The following is a 22,687-nucleotide window of genomic DNA, read 5'->3' as shown; positions in this document are numbered from 1 at the left end:
TCAGCAAATAGGATTAATTTTTTATATATTTCGACATGAGCAAGATCAAGATCTCATGAACCCAGAAAATCTTGGATTGAAAAAAATGAGGTCATTCTTTTTTCTAAATATTCATCTTTATTTTTTATATCTTCACTTTGTGGAGTTTAGTTTTAAATGTAAGTCAAATATACAAATTGAACGAATCTCAAGATTCCATTCCAATCTGACGTGATTTATGAATGCAATCTTCCTTTTATTTATAATTTAAAAAATAAAAAAATTCATTGAAATACATTGAGTGAAGTGGTAGAGAGTGGAAGATCTAAGTCATTTTCATTTTTCTTCATCACTTAATCGGGTTAGTGGTTTTGTTTACATATATATATTTTTTTTTTTTATCAAACATACTGATTTCACGACATGTGAATTCAAAGTCACAATTCTAACTTAAAAAGAAACAAACAATATGTAATCCACATAACAACTTTATAAAATGCATCAAAACATCACTTAACATCTTACATTTTTTTCTTCTTCATGCGAACTATCAATTAATTTGACATAATCAAAGTTTTTATACCATGTCTTTTTCAATGGATATATCCAATGTTATACAACAGAGCTGAGCCATTTAATCTTTCTTGTGACATAGTTGATATGAATGCAAAAATTTGATATTCAATCTTTCTTGTGACAAGTGGCGAAACTACGCTTAGGCTATAAGAGCATTTCCACCAGTTAGCCCCTTGCCATGGCAAGGGGAGCCCTAGAACAGCTACTATTCACGTGATTAGTGGCTGCCCTAGCCCCCCAGCAAAGTGTGTTTCCAGCAGCTTGGGCTTGCCATGACAAATACTATTCATTTTTTTGTTTTTTTTTCACAACTTTGTTTACTTAAACAATTAATTTGGACAATATTTTCGGATAAGATTTTTGGGTTCCTACGTGTCAATACTATTCATATCGGATAAGATTTTCGGTTTCAAATCTCAGATACATTTCAAAATTCAAATTTCAGATAAATTCAAAATGTCAAATTCCAGATACATTTCGAAATTCAAATTTCAGATAAATTTTAAATTTCAAATTTCAAATAAGATTTTCACCATCTAAGATTGCGCTGCGTGTCATATCTATCTGTCTATATTTTTCTATAAAACAAGAGGTTCAGCTTATACCTCCCACACCAGTTCTTCTCTACATTTCCATTTCTCATATTTTAGATTTCATTCTCCATTCTCAATGGCAGACATGCAAGAGGTTTTGGATAGGCAAGAGCGAGAAACTAGAGAAAGAATGCATAGACGAGCTACAAGCAAAAGGGCGCAGAGAGAACTAGATGAGCAACTTGGCATAGCAGTTGCTTTGCTTGAGGAAGAAAACCAGAGTTGTCGTGGTTCACGAGAAGGCCATGGCCCAAACGTGGACAGACATAGACATTCTCGGAGTAAGAATCTTATGGAAGATTATTTTATCCCACAATCTCTGTACTCTGATGTTCATTTTCGAGGGAGATATAAAATGCAACCTCATTTGTTCAATAAAGTCATGCATGATATTTGCAATTATGATGAATATTTTGTTCAAAAGAGAAATTGTGCTGGAAATTTGGGACTTCTTCCAGAGCAGAAGTTCACAGCTGTGATATGAATGTTGGCGTATGGGTCATCTGCTGATCAGGTGGATGAGATTGCTCGGATGGGGAAGTCCACTGTTTTGGAGAGCTTGGTGCGATTTTGTGATGCAATGGAAACTCTGTACACCAGAGACTACCTGCGCAGACCTATGCCCAGGGACCTGCAACGGCTTCTCCAAAAATCTGAGTCTCGAGGATTTCCTGGCATGATTGGTAGTATTGACTGCATGCACTGGCAGTGGAAAAATTGTCCATCTACTTGGCAAGGGGATTACGGAAATAGAAAAGGGCAGAAAAGTATCATCCTGGAAGCAGTTGCTGGTTTTGATACATGGGTTTGGCACGCCTTCTTCGGAGTTGCCGGATCTCAAAACGATTTGAATGTCCTAGGTCAATCCCCGATGTTCAATGATGTTTTGAGAGGTGAAGCCCCAAATATCACATATGAAATTAACAATACCATCTACCAGAACGGGTATTATCTAGCTGATGGCATATACCCGAGGTGGACAACATTTGTGAAAACAATTCCACATCCCCGATCCCATAAGCAAAATTTTTTTGCTCACTATCAAGAGGGGTACAGAAAAGATGTTGAGAGGTGCTTTGGTATCCTTCAAGCCCGGTGGGCTATTATCAGGGGCGCGGCACGTCTATTTGACGAGGAGGTGCTTAGGAGTATAATGATGACTTGTATCATCCTCCATAACATGATTGTGGAAGATGAATATGATTACGATGTTGATGAAGTGTATGAACCAAATCCCATGGACACGGCCCTAACACGAATTTATGAAAAACCAGTGGGGCCAAATGGAGAACCAGTGTAGCATGAACCGTTGGTTAGAGACGGTAGTTTCATGCCCGTATGATTGATTGCTACACGGAGATACAATCGTCGTATATTCATGAACACCGTCAAGTTGACTTGATTGAGCATCTATGGGCGGTGAAAGGCAATGAAGGTGAATGAAGTGAAGTGAAGATGTTTTTTTTAATTTATTATGTTTATGTTGTATTTTTAGTTATGCTTTGTTTTTTTTTATACTTTATTATTTTTAGTTGTGGGTTGTTTATTTTTTATGCTTTGGTTGTGGTTTGTTTATTTTTTATGCTTTGGTTATGGTTTGTTTTTTTTTTTTGCTTTGGTTGTGGTTTGTTTTTTTTTTTTATGCTTTGGTTGTGGTGTGTTTTTTATGTATGGAATGTTTTGAATAAAAAAGATTTTTGTTGAATATTTTCTTTATTCACTAAAAGAAAAGCAATACAACTAATAAAATAAAATACATGAATTAAACAAAACAAAAAATACAATGAAATCAAAGGCAAGTAAACTAAGACATGAAAGGCAAGCAAACTATTTTAATGGTTTTCATCATTTAACCAATCCGTGTTGTTAGGTCCATCGTCACGAAAAATTCTTCGTCTCATAACATCCCTTCATTCTAGCTTCCAAAATTGTTTTGTTTCAGGGGACATATGGCTTGTATCCATGGCCATGGTTTCCCGATCTTTTTTTTCAATGTTTTGTTCGCGTACATACTCCATTTCTTTGCGTACATACTCCCTTTCTTTTGCATATTCTAGTTGAATAGCCATATCGTTCTCTTGTTGTTTCAAGTCCATTTCAATTCTCATGGCTTGGTGCTTTGAAAGTTCCTTCAAAAATTTAGATGCATTCTTGCTAGAATTACTCCCTCTCTTCGCTTTCGCCGCCTTCCTCCCAATAGGCCTTGGCTTCTTTTCAATGGGTGAGTTTTGACTCATCAGACGGACCCTTGGCCCACCACTAGCAACATTGATACTGTCCCCAACTTAACCACCTGTTTAGCAGGTGTGGGGTTTTATACGAAAGGCCTCGTTATTATTAGGAGTGAAACCATTTATTATATGGGACTTTCTATTTTGTGAAGTTTCCGATGTGGGACTCGTGTATTCTTCAACACTCCTCCTCACGTGGGACCACTTTTTAGTAGGCCACACGTGCAACCAATTCCACATCGGTCACTTTTTTTCTTCTTTTTTTTAAATTTGGGGTTTTTTGTTTGATTTGGGTTTAATCGGGCCCAGTCAACCAACCTGGCTCTGATACCATGCTAAAATATGAATATGATTTGAATACTTTGGGTTGTTCTTTATTCTTCTCCATAAGGAGGTGTATATAGGAGTTTACATATGAAGGTTTTACAAGGAATTAGATATAGTAAAGAATTAGGAAAGTATCTCCTAATTGTACAATAATTTATCACTTATATAAAAAATAAAAAAGTAAATTCTTTAATTAATCAAAAAATTAAATCTCCTTAATTAATTAGTATACTCACGTCAACACCCAAATCACAAACTTTGTCCAACAAACCTCATTTCCAAAATATTAAATAGAAAATAAATCACATATGTCATATTAACTTGTATAAAAATAAAAAAATTATGTTCCCCTTTAGATATTGGGCCCGCGGCCTCATAGACTTGGAAACCATACACATTTAACAAGAAGAAAGCACAAGGAAGCTCAACTTTTCCACCGACGCCAAAAGGCAGAGAGCATAATTGCATTGGTCGGCCATGGAACCAACTAAAGCTAGTGATTGGGGTTGGTGGGGGTGGGTTTGTGGCCTATGGGGTTGGACTAGGATTTAGAATTTGGGACAAATGGGCATGGATTTAATTAAAAATATTCAATTAAACATTAGCATTACTGGGTCCTCTCAAGTCCCTCTAAAGCTTAAAGTTGGTAAATTAAACACATTAATTAGCACTAATTTTATATATTAAATTCACGACATGCATGAAATATTTTATTAAATTTGAGTTAAACTTGAGAACAATTAAAGGGCATCTTAATTATATGGCCAATCTCTTAGGCATAATAATCATTCAAAACTATGGAAATGCTATTGCCACAAAAAAGATGTTGAACAAAGTTTTTTTGAAGAAAACAAATAGTTTAGACGTGAAAATGATTAGGAGCATACTTGGCTTTTAGCTAGTGAGTGTACCTTGTGTTCTTACACACTTCGGTTGGGTTGACCAAATAGAACAAAGAGAAAGGGTAATTTTTAGGTTCTTTATACAATTACCAAACATCCAAATACAAGTCAAATATCCACTTCTATTATTATACTGCTTTTTATGTTCTTAAATAATTATAAACTTTTAATGTTGTGCAATTTTTTAGGGGTTCGGATCCTCTCTGTTAGGATCAGCTTGACTATTATTATTTACATGTTCTAGCACAATCAAGTCCTTAGTAGTCCAAAAATGAATTTTAGCCTCCAAACTCTCAATTCAAGTCACAACGTGATTCAATAATACCAACTACTTGTTGAAATTTGAATGAAATACATAAATTTGAGTCCCATATTGAAAAAGAAGAGAAAGTCGCTCCACCTTATATGGGAGGTGGGCCTAGTGGAGTAGAACTTGGGCTTCACCTTTTGATTGGACTTGAATATATAATAATCAATATTTAAAATATTCGTATATATAAAAAAGTATAGCCGCCAGGCTACATTATTTAATATTAAAATATTTTAACAGCATAGCCGCCCGGCTGTACTTAAGATAATTTAAAGAGTATAGCCGCGTGACTATACTCACCAAATTTTATTATATTTTTTTTAAACATAGCCTATCGGCTATACACTTTAATATTAATATATTTTAAAAGTATAGCCGTATAGCTGTACATTTAAAATATTAGAATATATTTAACCCGTATAGCCGCACGGCTACACGCTTCAAATTTTATTATTTTTACAAAATAGTCGGGCGGCTATATACTTTAATATTAATATATTTTAAAAGTATAGCCGCTCGGCTGTACTGTAAAATATTCGAAGTATAGCCGCCCGGCTAGACCGTCAAATTTTATTATATATTTTTTTAAATAGCCGCTTGGCTATACTATTTAATATTAATATATTTTAAAAGTATAGCCAGACGGCTATACTGATAAAATATTCTAATACATTAAAAGAGTATAGCAGCGTGCTCTTCAAACTTTATTATAGTTTTTAAAAAATAGCCACGTAACTATACTATTAAAATATTCGTATATATTTAATAGACAACGCAACATGCTTCAATGAATCGCTCTCACAATTGGTATCTGGAAAGTAATGGAATAAATATAATTGCAATAAGTTATTAAAAAATAATAAGTAATTCACTATCACAATTACACCAATTTATGAAATATTTTGATAGAATTTTAATTTGTCTGACTATAAATCCAATTAAAATAGGCAAGAGAAGTATAAGTTATCTTTGTTAATTTCCTTTTTGCCAAATATAAGTTATCGTTGTTGACAAGGTTTAAAATGACGTTAGTTTAACAAATTTCTAGTAAAAATAGGAAGTTAGTAATAAACATTTGTTAATAACTACTTTCATTTTACATCTAAAGGACTCATAATATTGGATTAAGTCAACCATTACCTTAATATGTTGTTATTATATTATTTTTCAAATACTTAAATAATTATAAACTTGCAATTTTTTATTTTTATTTTTAGTTTTATTTTTTATGGGTTCATATCCTTTGCTCTATTAGGATATGCTTGGCTATTATTATTTATATGTTTGAACCTAATCAAGTCCTTAGTAATCGAGTCATATGCATTCAAGGCATAATATGAATATTGTTGTCTAACATAGAGAACGAAGGGGAACTGTCTATAAGAGGTTGATGACTAAAACTTATCCCCCCCCAATCCCCTTGAAAATGGTGGGATTAGGAGGGATAAGTTTTAGTTATCAAACTCCTATGAATAATCCTCCTTAATTCTGCAAGTTAGATAACAATATCCATAGAGTGCTGCTATTTCCACATACTTATCTTATTTCCCCACCCACTTTATCTTCCTACCCACCATGAAAATTTGAAAAACCATAATCATATCTTTACACCCACCATTATTCCTAAAATACCCTTCCATCACTTAACACTTTTAACCCTAACTTAACACTTTTAACCCTAACTTAACACTATTGATTGAGTCTGAAAAATTTTTAAAATTTTAAAAGAAAAAAAAGAGGTTTCCAGTAGCCGCCCACCTCACACTCCATCAAACCTTAACAAGAACCACCCATACCTTCCACCTCATGCCAAGCCTCCTCTCCTCCGTCCTCCTCCTCACGTCTCTTTCACCATTATTTCAATTGTATTGAACAACACCTTCAAACCCCAATCTAACATTCTTCTCCTCTCTCCATTTCAATCAACCCACGAATAAACAAACCCACGAGAAATATTACATCAATTGGCCCAGATCTGAGACGACACTTCGACTGCATTGCCTGCCAAAGTCGCTCATCCTAGTCTTCATCAATATCAGCAACTTCATGGGCCTTTATTCCTCCAAGTTTCCAATTTGAGAGAGATAGAACATTCCAATCTTTATTCTTTCCTTCTGAACTATTTCCTAGACATGCCCAGTTTGAGGTTATAGGGATTCAACCCTTCCGAAACCAAATTTTTTTTTTTTTAAATGCAAAAAGTTTTCATAAAAGCGACACTGGGATTTTGTCAATCAATGTCATAAGTGCAGCAAAGTCTAACATTTAATCGAAGCTGCAATCGTATGAAGATCTATGGCCTACCCAGACAACAATAAACAAAGAGAAAAAGAAATTTATTTTCGCTAATTTAGATTTATGGAAAAATAAAAATAGAGAGGACGGCAACTGGGAATCTTACAAGAGCAACTCATTTGGTTTAGGTGGCAATTGATGATGTGGCTGGCGGTGAGGTGAGGAGAGGAGGTTGGTTTGGTTGTCACGGGGTTGGGTGGGTAGTTTGAGGGTTGTTTGCTAGGCTCTTTTATTTGTTTATTCTAATTTTTTGTTTTTATTTTTACTTATATTTTTTTGACTTAACAGTGTTAATTTAGAGTTAAGTCTTTAAAAGTCATTTTACAATAGGATAAATTTGCTTTTAAAATTTTAAAGATAAGGTAAGTAGAAAAATAGGACAATTGGGTGGGAATAACTTTCTTTTATTGGTAAGATAAAGAAGTCGAAAAAATTGCAATTTTTATCCTCAAAGAAACTTGGTGGGTTAAGTATTACCATAAATTCTAAAGTTTCTGAAAAATGGAAAAAGTAGATTATTAGTCTTTGTCAGTAGTAACAACCCAAAAAAGAAATGAAAAAACAAATTCATAAATTAACAAAATTAATTGGTGTTGTCAGGATCTCCGTGTACCTGTTTCTACAATCAAATATAAAAAAATTAGTTTTTAAATTTTATGTAGAGAGATAGTATATTTTATTATTGTTGAAGTTTGAATGAATTAATTATGGATTATTAATAGAAGTGGGATAGTCCAACAAGAAGGTTTAGACTGAGGAGTTAAGACAGAAAGATGACACATGTATATGCGTCAGGTTTTAGTGAGTTAAAAAGAAGGCTTCTTCTTCTCTTATAGTTTATTTGTTCTTGTTGAAGGATTCTCCTGTTTCACAGAGAGAGAGAGAGAGAGAGAGAGAGAAGAGAGAGAGAGATCATCAGCAGAGCAGAGAGGAAGTAATGGCAGGTTTGTTTGACAAGCAAGCAGATGTGTACTTGGATGCAAGGCCAACTTATCCCAAGGAATGGTATTCCAAATTAGCAGTTCTCACCCCTCACCACACTCTCGCTTGGGATGTTGGAACGGGCAATGGCCAAGCCGCTCTCAGTGTCAGTATTACATCACTACCTCTCTCTCTCTCTCTCTCTCTCTCTCTCTTTGGAGGATTGTTTTTAATTTCTTTAGCTTGTTTACTCAACACCATCTAAGATTATATAGAACAGAATAGAAAATCAATTTCTTTTTCTTAACACAAACAGAAATTCTAAAATTAAGACATTAATGCTCCATTTGGATTTGGATGGAGGAATTAGAAAGAAATGATTCGGTTTTGACAACAAAGTACAAGAACAATGTTAAATTGAATGTATTTGAAATAACTAGATATAGTTCATTTGGAATGATTATATGCGAGGAATCATTTGAAATTCATTTGTTTTTATTTTTTATTTTTAATCTTGTTCAAATCTTCTTGACATACACAGATCGTAATAGTCTTAAGACAAATATTTATACCTCATAATGTCATCTAAATTCATAGATTTGGCATTCCTTCATCAAAATGGAGTATAATACTTAATCATTGATCCCGTAAAATCTTGGTTAATGAATATTTTGTCTAAATTTGCAGTCTAACAACATATATAGCATGTCAACATCTGACCAGAGAACATTGTGATTCATGAACAAACACATATATAGATGTGTACACTAATTGTTACTTAAACAGGTTGCTGAGCACTATGAACAAGTAATTGGAACCGATGTGAGTGAATCCCAGCTGCAGCGTGCAATGCTGCATCCTCGGGTTCGATATGCCCACACGCCGTTAAGCATCACCGATGATGAAGTAATAGCCTTGGTAGGGGGAGAAGATTCGGTTGACTTGGTGACTGTAGCTCAAGCTGTGCACTGGTTTGACCTACCGAAGTTTTACAATCTTGTTTCACGTGTTTTGAAGAAGCCAGGAGGTGTATTTGCTGTTTGGTGCTACAATGACATTGAAGTTGATCCAACATTTGATCCTATAATGAAGCGATTTCATGACACAACACTTCCCTTTTGGGACAAGAACGTCCAGTATGTGTTTGATGGCTATAAGACACTTCCATTTCCCTTTGAAAGTGTTGGTTTCGGATCGGAGGGGAACCCATTGCCACTGGGCATTCCAAAGCAGCTGTCATTTGAAGGGTTTTTGAAGATGCTGAGTTCATGGTCTGCAGTCACTACAGCCAAGGACCAAGGTGTAGATTTGTTACCTGAAAAGGTGGTTAAAGAGTTTGAAGGTGCTTGGGGTGGTTCCAAATTGGTAAGGTCAGTCAGCTACAAGGCTTTTATGCTTGCTGGAAAAGTTAGGCTGCGAAGCCTGTGATATATCAGTTCAAGTCCAGTCCAATCCAGCAAGAACTAGTCCAAAATAATGACACCATCCATCACGAAGCAGGATTGATTGTTCTTTATTTTTAATTATGCTTTGGTGGTTCTATCCAAAAAAATAAAAACTCTGTTTTGGTGGATTATTCTATGCATTTCTTTCAATGCAGAGCAATGGCATTGGCTCATGAAAGCCATTATAATTCAAACAAATGTTATTTACAGTTTAATAAAAAGAAACTTATAAAATCAATCTTCATGCAACATTGTTCTCTTACCAGTTGTATGCACTTGCAGGACAAAGTCCGCAGATCCCTTGGCATTAATATTTTATTTTTATTTTGGCATAAACCCCTTAGACTGGTCAAAGAGAAAAGAGAATTGCTTTTACTTTCTTGCAGCCCTTCAAATTAAATAGTTGAAACGAAATTGGACTTGGCTTCTAACATTAATTTTGCTTGTCAAACTATACAAGCATAGCTAGAGGCGGACACGCTCCCTATTTGGGAGGTGTCATAGGTTTGGCCTCTAACAAAATTTGCTTTTGTTTTGCCGTAGCTTGTTTGTTCATCTCTTTTCTGCTGTGGCTACTTTAGTTTCGCCGTGGCTTGTTTTTATCCTTTCTTTTGTTGGCTGTTGGTAACTTTGTTTCTCTGATTGTGGATGTGGGTAGCCTAGCTCTATGTTTGTACTTCTCTTTCGATTGAAATGAAAGTACTCTTGACCAAAAAAAAAAAAAAAAACTATACAAGCATATTATCTTTTCTTGGCCTTGGACTGGAGAAAACTGCAAAGCATGCAGTTGAAAATTAGGAATTGACTACTACTAGGAGAGATATTCACAGATTCCACATACATCTGTGTATAAAACCCCACAAAAATTCACTATTGTAGAGAGATACAAGGCAAAAAAATGGCAGGTTTATTCGACAAGCAGGTAGATGATTACTTGGTGGGAAGGCCAACTTATCCCAAGGAATGGTTATCAATGTTGGCAGCTCTTACCCCCCCAACACTCTTTAGCTTGGGACGTCGGTACCAGCAACGGCCAAGCTGCTTTCTCCGTTAGTATACTCTTACTTCATCCATATCTCTCAACTATTAATTGTTTTTAGGCAGGTTTATTGTTGTAGCCATCTCTCAAATATGTTTTAAATTTAATCTCTGTACTGTATGTGTACAGCTTGGAGAGCATTATGAGCAAGTGATAGGAAGCGATATAAGTGAGTCCCAACTGAAGCATGCACTTCAACATCCTCGAGTTCGTTACATTCACACTCCGGTCTCCATGTCTGATGACGAATTGGTTGCGTTATTGGGGGGTGAGAATTCAGTTGATTTGGTAACCGTGGCAGAGGCCGTGCACTGGTTTGACCTCCCAAAGTTCTACTCACTTGTGAAGCGAGTTCTGCGTAAACCAGGAGGCGTAATCGCTGTTTGGGGCTACAATGCTAGTGTGACAAGACCTACACTTGATGGTGTAGTGAAGCGTTTTTATGAAACAGCTAAACCCTTTCAGGACCGAAAGACGCAGTACTTATGGGAAGGTTATAGGACACTTCCATTTCCATTTCAAAGTGTTGGTTTGGGTTCTGAGGGTGAGCCTCTGCCACTAGAAATACCAAAAGAAATGTCATTTGAAGGGATCTTAAGGATGTTAAGATCCTCCTCTGCAGTCACTGCAGCTAAGGGTCAAGGTGTGGATTTGTTATCAAAAGAGGTAATTGAAGAGCTTGAAACTGCTTGGGGTGGGGCTGATTTGGTCAGAACTGTTACTTGCAAGGCTTTTATGCTTGCTAGAAAAGTTTAAGGGGTAATCTTTTTCTATTGTAATACATGTATAATATATGCTCAATTTCAGACAAAATAATTCTCTGTTCAAAAAGAATTATATAGATTATTGTGGGGTTACCATTTTATAGTTTTTAAGATTGTTGTTTGTGTGTAGACATCAAGATAGTTGTCCATCTGTAACTATTGTCAATGCATTGACATCATGTCAAGACACTCAAGTCTTATACGACTAAAAGGTTGCAGAAAATCCAATATTTTCTTCCTTCTAATCCATCTTCAACAACATGTCCTGATTCAAGTGACAACTGAGAAAAACGTTTATAAAATATTTCAAATGCTTGGAAGAAAATGGAGCTTTTGTCAACCAGTTCAAGAGTCATCTTGTCCAGCTCTTTCCAATCTTCTTTGCTCTTCCCATCAGGCTCTTTACCAGCCGAAGGAGCAGTAAGCTTCTTGAAATTCAAATAGTCGATTATTTGTGACTTCCAAAGTACAAAATCTGTATCGTCGAACTTGTCGACCTGTTTTTCTACGTCGTCTACATTCATAGTTCCTACTCACAGCAAGATCGAACCAAACAAGTAGAATGAATACAATGAATAACCAAATTAATCAAGAAACAAGCAAGCACAAAAAACATACAACATGTTGACGCTCACCCAGGCACATAGAACCAGGCTGATTATCAGTTGAAAGAGCTGGGAGACAAGCTTGGAGTCCCAGTTAAAGAGAAGGCTGAGGCAAAACTTGGAGAGCCCAAGGAAGCTATTTCAGGGGGTACAGCTCCAGCTATAAAAGATAGTCATTTATCTCTAATCTTTAGCTGATTAGCAGAAAACCATATCATCAAAGCAGTCTCGTCTTCCCTTGTTTATAAAACTTGACTGCGATTTGCAATTGATCAGTATCTCTTTTTCCTCTTCTTTCCCTTTGAAAAAGAAAGAGGCACCATGTACATTCAACAGAAAAAAGATAAAACCATGAGCAAAATTGAGAAATTTTGTATATATTATAAATGTGTTGTTGACAAAGGAGCAGTAGGATATATTATTTTGGTGGTAACAACAAACACCATCTATCTAGGACTTCGAGGAAGACTCTCAGCCCTGTTACAAGCATAGGGTGGACATTCGTCGTGATAGCAGCACTTACTATAATACCCTCCGCCGCCTCCACTTACTCGGTGGTGAGATGACATTGATCTAGGACTACTATTACCACTAGCAGCGTGGTGGTGGTGGTGGTTGTTGTTGTAATGGTTTTGGACGTGGGCAGTACTAGTTGTACCCATCAACGAGCTCCTCCCAGTCCCGGACTCAGACCTACCCGGCGACAACCTACCCGGTGACAACAAAGGCGGCGGAGTCCTAATCCCTCTGTGGTGTGCTCTTGCACTAAATGAAGATTGGTTGGCATGATGGTGCTGCAAATTATTAAGGTAAGGGTGACGCCCCTGGGCATGGTTTTGGTACGTCTGTTGAATATTAAAGCTGCTGCTGCAAATACTAGGAGAGCTATGCACTTTCTGCATCGGAGGCGACACCGTGATCCTATGAGCCGGCATGCTCATTTCCGCCGACAACAACTGTTGTTCCTGGGACGCTGATTTCGGAGACGAACATGCTGAGGATATACTCATGCTGGCCATGGGGCTACTTCCAATGATCATGTTAGGAGCGAGAATCATCTGCTGCTGCTGCTGCGGTGGCTGCTGGGGTTGCATCTTTGGCCACAACCGGACGACGCCATTGATGGCGTCGATGTAACGCTGCTCCATCATTTGGTGTTCCAACGCCGCCGTTTGGTTCTCGATCATGATCGGCTTTGAGGGGAACAAAAAGGTTCTTAGCCTCGAGCTCCCTTCGTTCTCAAGCCTATTGTATTCGTCCAGCATGTGCTTTAGATCTTCGTTGCTTTTCACGGAGACCAAGGCGTCCAGGTCTTCTGTCATTAGCTGGTACTTCAACACTATGTCCCCATCAAACAACGAGCTCAGCTTCTTCATCAACTCTGTAATGTATTACATATATAACACAATGTAACATTAATAAATACATATATATATATATATGGTTATATATTTTCATTTTATATATATATATGGTTATATATTGGAGAAGTGCATTTAGGTTGCGTTATTCTTCAGGAAGTGCTTTCAAATACTTTTCAGAAAAACTCATCTTATAAACGTGCTTCTAATAACAAGACAACCAACCAACAAATACGTACCGGAGAAGGAAATGTCGCGGGACAAGGAGACGACGCGAGTCTCGCCGCCGACGTACTTGAGTTGGCCGTCGGCGGGTCTGGGAAGGATTTTCCCACCATGGCTGCACAAGAACTTAACCCTGCTCTTGGGTGACGACGTGCCGCTTTCACCACCAGCACCGCCAACTTCACCCGCCATTTTTCATATCAAAATGTGTCATATATGATAAGCAGCTGATCGTATAATTAAAATGATAACTAGCTGACCCACTTGGCAACTGCAGCCCCCCTCCCTCTCTTCTCTGGGTCCTTGAATCACTATCAAGAAAAGTCCCCTGAATCTGCACGTCGAACATAAAATCCAATTTTAATATCAAATTAAAAAACCAAATACGATACGATAGATATTTATTCTTTTGATTTAAGAGAATACTTGTACGGACGGGGAGCCGCAGTTGAAGAGGAGGAGGGGAAGAAGGATGAAATCGGGAGTGATTTTTTCTTCTTTGAAGAGTGGAAAAGAATCCAAAAATAGCGGAAAATAAGGGAGGAGGGGAGGAGGGGAATTGGCATTTTCTGTTGTTGGGTTTTTTTTATTTATTTTTATTGATGGATTGAATTGAATTAGGTTTTTCTGTTTGTACGGATTTCCTCAAATTTCTCTGTTTCGTACACACATTTCTCTTCCTCACTAACTCACCTTGACCTTTCGTACGAAAATAAAATTCGGATAATTCTATTCTCCGGTTAACATTTAGCTATCATTCAATTTTAGTCCAAGACAAATCAGACGGACCAACTGCATTTTGGTGTGAGAGGCAGGAACTCAAACTGACCCAATAACCCCTATAACAGTATAGCCGCGCGGCTATACTGTTTCAAAAACAAAAATCCCCAGTAGGGCCGACCGGCTATACCTTAAAACAAACAAAAAACAAAAAACAAAAAAAAAAATACGGAGTATAGACTTGCGGCTGTATTATTCTTAATAATAAAAAAACCGTAGTCTAGCCGCATGGCTATACTGTTCATTAAAAAAACCAGAGTATAGCCGGGCGGCTATACTATTTATAAATAAAAAAGGGAGACCCGCCTAGCAATTAGGCATCCACGTGGCAATAACAGTATAGCCGCGCGGCTGTACCTTTTTTAATGACACAAAAATCTCGAGTATAGCCGCGCGGCTGTATTATTTATTTTCCACCTAGCAATTAGGCATCCACGTGGCAATAACAGTATAGCCGCGCGACTGTACCTTTTTTAATGACAAAAAATTCCGAGTATAGCCGCGCGGCTATACTATAAATAAAAAAGGAAGACCCGCCTATCAATTAGGTGTCCGCGTGGCAATAACAGTACCGCGCGGATGTACTGTTTTTAAATGAAACAAAAATCCCGAGTATAGCCGCGCGGCTATACTATTTAAAAAAAAAAAGAGGACCCACTAGCTGGTTGGCTTCCACGTGTCAATAACAGTATAGCCATCCGGCTATACTATTTTTTTAAAAACAAAAATCCCGAGTATGGCTGCGTGGCTGATCGCAAACCCAGGCCCTCTCTCGCTCAAGCCCAAAAGAGTACGGTGAGTGGCCTGTGGACGACGACTCCTTCCCGCAATCTCGCTGGGGCTGATTGTCTGGTTTCAACTATCGTCAAAGCTCAGTCTCTCAGTTTCGACTGCAGCTAAACGACATAAGGGAATTGTGCAAAGAAAAGAATAATGGATATGGAAGCACAGAGGTACGTATGGGACGGAGCAATTCCTTTGCAGATTCATCTCCATGAATCCGACGTCGCCACTCTCCCTGCTCCCCCACCAGCCCTGGTAAACTTATGCGTCTGTCTGTCTGTCTGTCTGTCTCTCTCCTTCTTTCTTTAATTTCAAATTATGCGACCCAATTCTCATTTACCGTGACTGTTGCTGTATTTTGTTTCAGATCTTAGCACCTCGAATTGGGTACCTACCATTGTTGGCATCGCATCTAAAACCTCACTTCAGTAGTGCACTTCCTCCTCGGCTAGATACTATTTGGTTTGAGTACAAAGGTTTGCCCTTGAAATGGTATGTAATATGCTCTTATGATCATCAGATTTGGTTTGACTACAAGGGTAGGCACTGGTTTCTTCATGTTCAATGCCTCTCTATATTATCAAACACTGTTCTCATTCCATCACAGCACACTTGATTAGATCATTCACTGAATGGCTTGTCAAACTCAAAAAACCCAACTTCAAATAATAATGGAAATTTCTATTGTACCTTAATCAACTGCATTAGCACCTATTTCTTCTATTGTTTTGTTCATCATGGGTGCTTTTTCATGCCCTCTTTTAGCATTTTTGTGTATAAAACGAAGTGTGATGATATGCCACTTGATTTGGATGTTATTTGCCAGTGTAGTGTACAGTATATTTTCAGTTTTGTGTCTAAGTATTCCACCTTTTGTTCAATATATGATCTTGCAGGCCCTAAACGTTTGTATCTAGAATTCACAGTGATGTAACTGATGGAGTAAAATAGTGAATAAATAGGATTGGTACTTTCCTATTTTAATAGGTCCTTGTTAGTTTTATTTGTTTCATAATATGGCAAGAGCTTCTTGCAGGTATATACCAACAGGAGTTCTATTTGATCTTCTATGTGCAGAACCAGAAAGGCCTTGGAATCTGACGGTAAAATTGTTTATCTCCATTTTTCAAGTTGATGAGACTGCAATCACTTTCTTGGGACCCTTAGATAGGAGCTTAGGATAAAAAAGTTTCCATTGAAATTCAGTACTTTTTGTACAGCAGCTAGTATGTGAATCGTGATGTTCACTTGTTTCTGGTTGATGTAGTCTTGCCCAATTACATGCATACTTTTATTTCAGAATTTATTCTTGTAAAGAATTTTGGACATTGGAGCTTTTAATACAGAAGTAGAGTTTAATAAGGTTGAATATTCTGGAATCTTTAATTTAATTCAAACTTAATAAATAAGAAATTACTTTCACAAAAATTTATTAGGCTGCTATGTAGCACCAAGAATGTGTCTTTTGTTTTGCTTATGGGGGGTGTTTGGAAAATCTCAACAATTGGGCAGCCATGTTTTGTGGGGCCTGCTTTGAAATTTGTAATGAAATGAAAAATCCCCATTCTTCTTTGAACAAACTTGAGACCAAACTGTTTCAAAAACAAACCTAGAAAGAGTTGGTTTGCATTATCCAGTTTTCTATGATGCCCTATTCTTTTCCTAATCTCATCTTGTGCCAACCATCACAAGTGCTACACTGCTACCATGCTGCCACCATCGTTGCAACTGCCACCCCTTTGATCCACCACTTACCATTGGTGCCATCACCAGCATTTCCATTGCTACACTGTATCTGTGACTGGTACTAACATCACCACCATTAAGCCACTGCGACTACCACAACCATGTTGCTAGCACTGCCATCACCAGCTGTTAATGCCACTCTACCACCAATAACACCACAGTCGCTTTTTTAATTAAGACTTACAAGATTTTATTTATATGATATGTAATGTTCCAAAATTTTTGGGTAATGCTCTATTATTTTGGTCGGAGTAATGTTCTAAAGGTTATAAACCAACGTGGGGTTAGTTGGAATGGTCAGGCCCATGGTTTGCTGTCATGTGGTCTGTGGTTCAAAACCCCAAAAGGTACCTACCTAGCTATATGCTAGTGTTTCCTGCCTCCTGAAGATTGTAGGGTGTGGCGGGGAACCCCAGTTTCAAACTTGTGTCTGCGAAGCAGATTGGTGGATTTCTGGGTATCAAAAAATAAAAATGTTCCAAAGGTTATAGCTTAAATTCTAAAATTTTGAGTTTAACAAACTAGTTTGGTTAACATGTTAATTAATCTCAACTAGATTAAATGATTCCCATACACCCAACTATGTATTTGGGTGTGGAGGATGAGATTTGGACCATGTAAAATGCTGTACAAGCATTTTATGATGTCAAAGTATACATCGACTTGAATGATGTTATGGATAGTTTCTAATGATCTTTCGACTCTTATGCTCTTGATCAATCTCCTTTTCTTACAATACACATTTATGGATTGGAAGTCAACTTTTGGTTCTTTGTACAGGTGCATTTTACAGGATATCCGGGGAACATATTGATTCCTTGTGAAGGTGAAGATAGCGTAAAGTGGAGCTTTATTAATTCATTGAAAGAGGTCGGGTTCTTATTTTTTGTTAGTTTCATATCTTTCTCGATAAAACTGTTCATTTCTTGCCGTATATTACATGAGACTCAATTTGGTTTTACTGCTTAATCTGGGATCTTGTGACAATATTCATTGCAAATGCTTGTCTCACAATGTAGATGTCAGTTAAAATCATTTCTAATGGTATCTGTTACAACTGCAGGCTGCATATATAATTAATGGGAATTGCAAGAATGTGATGAACATGTCTCAACCTGATCAGGTGGAGCTCTGGCGCTCTGTCTTAAATGGTATACATGCTAAAAAGAAAATTTCAGTTATCTTGTGCAAAATGTTTCTTGATTGACAGTCATTATAAGATGTAAATGGATGTTCATTTTTATTTTGGATAGGAAACGTAACTTCTGTGAAAAATAAAATATAGTCTTGTACATTTTTTGTTTTGCATACCACTGCACAGTTCCATCTTTCCTTCCTCCCATTCTCACTTTTATCATCTTGCACTTAATACAAGCAAGTATAATTTGCAATGTATCACGTATGATGTTCCTCGGTTAAGCTCTGTCAACTTGGTGATCGCCTTTCAATGACTACTGTTAGCTGCCTTGCCTCTGATCAGGACCTAATGAGATTGTGACGTAGTCTTCTATCCTCCAAACAAAGATAATGTTCTTGATTAACTCTTCAATCGTTAGCCATCAATAACCTCCATTATCCACTGCAATTATGATGTTCTGTGTACCAAACCCTTTTCCTTTACTACTTCCAGAAGAATAAAAAATACCTATTAATGGAGCTTCAGCTGCAAAGCCAAGAAGCAAGTAAATCATGTAAATATGATGGCAGTTCTCAATCATCTCTAGGTAGATAGAATATAATCCTTTCAAGTCTTAAATATCAGGCAATGCAAAGATAGGTGATGTTGCTGACCATTATTTAAGATAATTATCTTTCTAATCATCTGAAGTTGCATGGTTACATGCTGATTGATAAATAACTCTTGTACATTTGTACTGGCTATTAGAGTATCTTCAACTACACTTGCATTTTGCCATATTTTTCTTTCAACATGCCCTAGAAAAATAACATTTATTATGATCATTTCATAAAGAGTAAAAAATGTGAATGCATGTATGTATTGATACAGAAAAAAAGATAACATGTATATGAAATAATACTGTCTTTCCAGACAATTTGGCAGGTTATTTTTGCCGGCCTCTTTTTTTATACTTAGTGAAGCATAGATGATTAGCCAAATACATGGCAAGAAACATCTTTTGTGCGTGGTTTACTGAGTTGGATTTCTGCCATGCTCTAATAACCCCTTAACTTTTAGTAGAGCTTCTTCTTATTTATGTTTCAGGAGGGATACACAAAAGTCCACATATATCTGAGTGCACTATCTGAGTCCACATATAGTTATATTTGGAATATGACTATCTCATTTACTTCACTTCAATTTTCATTTTAGTCATGAAATAACAGTTTCCAAGATGAACCAATCCAGCTTGTTCTCATCACAGAATCTTCAACACTTCTGTTTTGTTCTTACACTGGGAAAACATTTACTCGGTGGAAATTATCAGTTTAACATTTTGTATATGTGGATAAACTTTGCACCAGAGTGGAATTCTGAGCGTTCCTCATCAAATATTAGTATCAAGTTTAAGGTTTTACAGGACGCTAACTTGCATTGAGAGTTTCATGCATGCATGTAGGTTCTTTGTGAAAACACAAGAAAGTTAAGGTGGTATTTTAGTATTTTGTGGCTTATGTATGGGTACCCCATTGCCCCATGCAGCCTTTTCCTCCCTTCTTTTTACCTTAGTTTCATCATGTTGGGGTTGTAGTTATTATCTTATTTCTCTTTTCCGTTGTGAATGTGACTGTATCAATGAACCTTCTGTGCTTAATCACTCTCCAACACACATTTTGGTGCAGGTAATTTGGAACCCTACCGACGGGTGTCTACTAAACTTAAGCTTGGGACAGTTGGGGATGAATATGCAGCAAAGTTAAATTTAAGTGGTGAAACTGATTTTTCTGGACAAGTGAAGGCAGGTTAGCAAATTATTTAATCTTGTAGCTTGTTTTTGTGATAATTGTGTCCACATCTTCCTGTCAAATCTCTTTATAACTTCATATTGTCTTCCTAGCTTAAACCCTAGTCACTCAGCCCACATCTTTCTTCTAGCCCACCCAAAATCAGTCACAGAGATTTATTCCCTATTTAAAGGTACTGCCCAGCATCAATTCCACCGCTATCCTGATAAAAGGGCTGATATCAGTTCCTTACTTTTTATATACAGGCTCTGTTCAGGCTGGCCCATGTCAAATTCAAATGTGTTGCCGTTCTGGCTTTCAGATACAGCAAGAGGTTGTTTTACCTTGTTCTGCTTAGGAAAATTGTGGAGTTCTAGGCTTTTCAAAGGCTTAAGAGAATTTGTAGGGCCTAGTGTCGAAATGGTTTAAAGACAGATGGGTGGAACGTCAATAATTCATTTCTAGCGCAAAGAGACCCAAGGGATACTCAATCTGAAATTTCTGAAATAACTGCATAAAACTGCATAGAAAAACTCTTAAAAGAATATTTATTCTAGGGTGACAGCAGCCCTGGCATTATACTACTAATATAGTAATATTCCCTCCAAAAATACTTAAAAACATGACCGTCACACGACTATTTAAAAGGACCAAGAACATAACAATCAACTGCTAAAGTGAATATGACATAAAGTCCAAACAAGAAAAATAAAAGACAAGGAAACAAATATAAACCCAAACTAACTAGAACCAAGCCAAGTTGTCTAGTGGGCCGCCCACTTAGAGTTGGAAAGCTTCTTACATGTTCCTGTATCACTGATAGTTTAGGAGACAATCTGGGGCTGGGAACAGTACGAAAACATTGGTTTGTGTTGTTTGAAGCAATTCTGGTTATGGCTTAGTGTTAATCAAGTAAAGACTTACATAGATATAGAGGTTGTAGCCTTTCACCTAAGTTTCCTTTTGTCCGACAGCTCGAATTAAAATTGGATGACGAAATCCTCAAAAGAACTTCCTACTTTTGAATTGAACTGAAATAGTTACTTATGTATATGGATACACCCATAATGTTGCAATTAAATTTCAAATGATGGTGCTTTCCTAGGCCGAGTTCCAGTTCGCTTATACGTTTGGATTGTCAGTGAGGACTTTGAAGATTTAGAAGATGCACCTCAGATTGATAGTTGGGATAAAGTCTCTTACATAAACCGGCCTGTTGAGATACAAGGAGGAGAAGGAGGTAAGACAATTTTCTTGTTTCTCATATGAACCTACCTCAGAAATATGTGTGGTGAATTCAAGGTGTTTTTTTTTTTTTTTTTTTTGCCTTTTCATTTTTCATTAATTCAATGCTATTTCTAGTAAGAGACAAGGATATTTTCATCAAGACAAAATAGACTTGGCTACCTATTAAGATGGTCTGTAAAAATAGAAAGGAAACCTTTCATCAACTTTCTTGTGGAAGGCTTTATAGTGTTTCTGCAGTACTCCCATGACGTGTTTTGTTTTGGAATTGTATTCCACATCTTGTATTCTTAGTTTTCATGTCTGATCTGGGTAAGCTGGCAGGGTTTATCTGATTTGTGATTGCTATACTGATCATGGTATCACTAAAGCCTTAGATATCTGAACAAGTGAGAAAGAAAGATGTCTTTGTTACTCTGTGATACTTGTTTTTTGGGTTTTAAGCACTCTATTTGTGATACAAGTTCATGAATCAAAGGGTCTTGTTTACTTTATTTTATTTATTTATGAGTATTTCCTACTTAAGAACTCCAAGGTGCCTTACACAGAAATCTATATGTATTCCTGGCTACTGCAGATACATTAGCTCTGCTTTGGTAGCTGTAGTTCCTTGATTGAATTAACTTATTTAGATAGGGAGAATGTACATCAGGTCAAGGTGTAAATGGATTGGTGGCCTCATCAATTTATTTATGAAATTGGCACATTGCTAAGCATGCCTGACAAATAATATTAGGGTTTCTAAGCTTTTAAGTTTTGACCAAGTTCACCTATGTTGCACTGCAGGTAGATGCTTCACTTTACATGATGCAGTGAAAAGCCTTCTGCCAGAGTATTTTCTTGACAAATCCTTGACCAATGAAAAATCATTGACTGTAGGTGATGAGCATGAACAAAGAGTTTCCTCAGAAGATGCAAGCAGCGATAGAAAGGCCGAAGAGGAAGTAGAAAACTCAAGCGAACATATCACGTCTTGCTATCAACATGATGATGCTGAAATCAAGCTAGTTCGTATCCAAGGTATTCATCCGAAATTGGAGATACCATTTTCTTGGGTGGCAAACAACTTAATGAACCCTGAGCACTTTCTTCATATCTGTGTGTATTTGAAAGTTCCACAAGCCAATACCATGTCATAGGTAGGTTGCATATCAAATCAATTTCGCCATGTTATTAAAAACAAAGGAGAGGGGGGCATCTTCTATTGTCCACTTTGAAAGACATTTACTGTATAAATGTACAGAAATATTAATTGTCAATATATCCGTCATCCACTAGATTTCCTAGGATATTCTTTTTTTCTCCTTGGTTCAATTTGATTCAGCGACTGAAATAAGAGAATTTGAAAGGAAGGTGTTTTGCTTTCATCTTGGCTCTTCTTTTTTTGTTCTGTCCAAGGCTCATTAGATTTGTTAGTGACAGTAACAATGGATTGTATACCTTTAGATGCAGTCAAGTACAAAGCACATAAGGTTAAGCAGCGTTATAGCCACGTGACCGTGTCATTAAAGCATTTTGCAACATCGTGGAAGATTATTATCACTAGATCAAAAGAAAGTTGGTGACTCGTATAGTAAAGGTTAAAATCATGTCTGAAGTTGACCATTTGACACGACTTGTCAAAGAACAGTTACCATAAGCTCCAGACCTAAAACG

General features: G+C 36.9%; 3 protein-coding genes and 1 pseudogene across 4 annotated transcripts; 3 read left to right on the top strand and 1 right to left on the bottom strand.

Moving 5' to 3' along the window:
• Positions 1-7,991: 7,991 nt before the first annotated feature.
• On the top strand, positions 7,992-9,777 carry LOC117613601 (putative methyltransferase DDB_G0268948). The gene is made up of 2 exons (XM_034342200.1): positions 7,992-8,300; positions 8,921-9,777. The coding sequence occupies exons 1-2, from the start codon at positions 8,151-8,153 to the stop codon at positions 9,560-9,562; spliced, it is 792 nt and encodes a 263-aa protein (XP_034198091.1). The 5' UTR covers positions 7,992-8,150; the 3' UTR covers positions 9,563-9,777.
• Positions 9,778-10,124: 347 nt separating this feature from the next.
• Positions 10,125-11,483, top strand: LOC117614775 (annotated as a pseudogene).
• Positions 11,484-12,339: 856 nt separating this feature from the next.
• Positions 12,340-14,126, bottom strand: LOC117614248. The gene is made up of 3 exons (XM_034342993.1): positions 14,000-14,126; positions 13,588-13,907; positions 12,340-13,368 (listed from the first exon to the last, which is right to left on the bottom strand). The coding sequence occupies exons 2-3, from the start codon at positions 13,763-13,765 to the stop codon at positions 12,434-12,436; spliced, it is 1,113 nt and encodes a 370-aa protein (XP_034198884.1). The 5' UTR covers positions 13,766-13,907; positions 14,000-14,126; the 3' UTR covers positions 12,340-12,433.
• A 914-nt stretch (positions 14,127-15,040) lies between these two features.
• Positions 15,041-22,331, top strand: LOC117614976 (autophagy protein 5). Of its 2 annotated transcripts, none has more exons than XM_034343931.1 (8): positions 15,041-15,391; positions 15,504-15,628; positions 16,173-16,239; positions 17,663-17,752; positions 17,946-18,033; positions 19,685-19,804; positions 20,892-21,026; positions 21,818-22,331. In XM_034343931.1, the coding sequence occupies exons 1-8, from the start codon at positions 15,287-15,289 to the stop codon at positions 22,168-22,170; spliced, it is 1,083 nt and encodes a 360-aa protein (XP_034199822.1). In that variant the 5' UTR covers positions 15,041-15,286; the 3' UTR covers positions 22,171-22,331. The 2 variants fall into 2 exon arrangements, with proteins under 2 accessions (XP_034199822.1, XP_034199823.1); XM_034343932.1 differs by having other exon boundaries at positions 15,091-15,391; positions 21,911-22,331.
• The last annotated feature ends 356 nt before the right edge of the window (positions 22,332-22,687 follow it).

Source organism: Prunus dulcis, chromosome 1 (genome assembly GCF_902201215.1).
Source record: "Prunus dulcis chromosome 1, ALMONDv2, whole genome shotgun sequence".
Lineage (NCBI taxonomy): Eukaryota > Viridiplantae > Streptophyta > Magnoliopsida > Rosales > Rosaceae > Prunus > Prunus dulcis.
The sequence above is the reverse complement of the archived record's forward strand: the minus strand, read 5'-3'. Positions and strand labels throughout refer to the sequence as shown.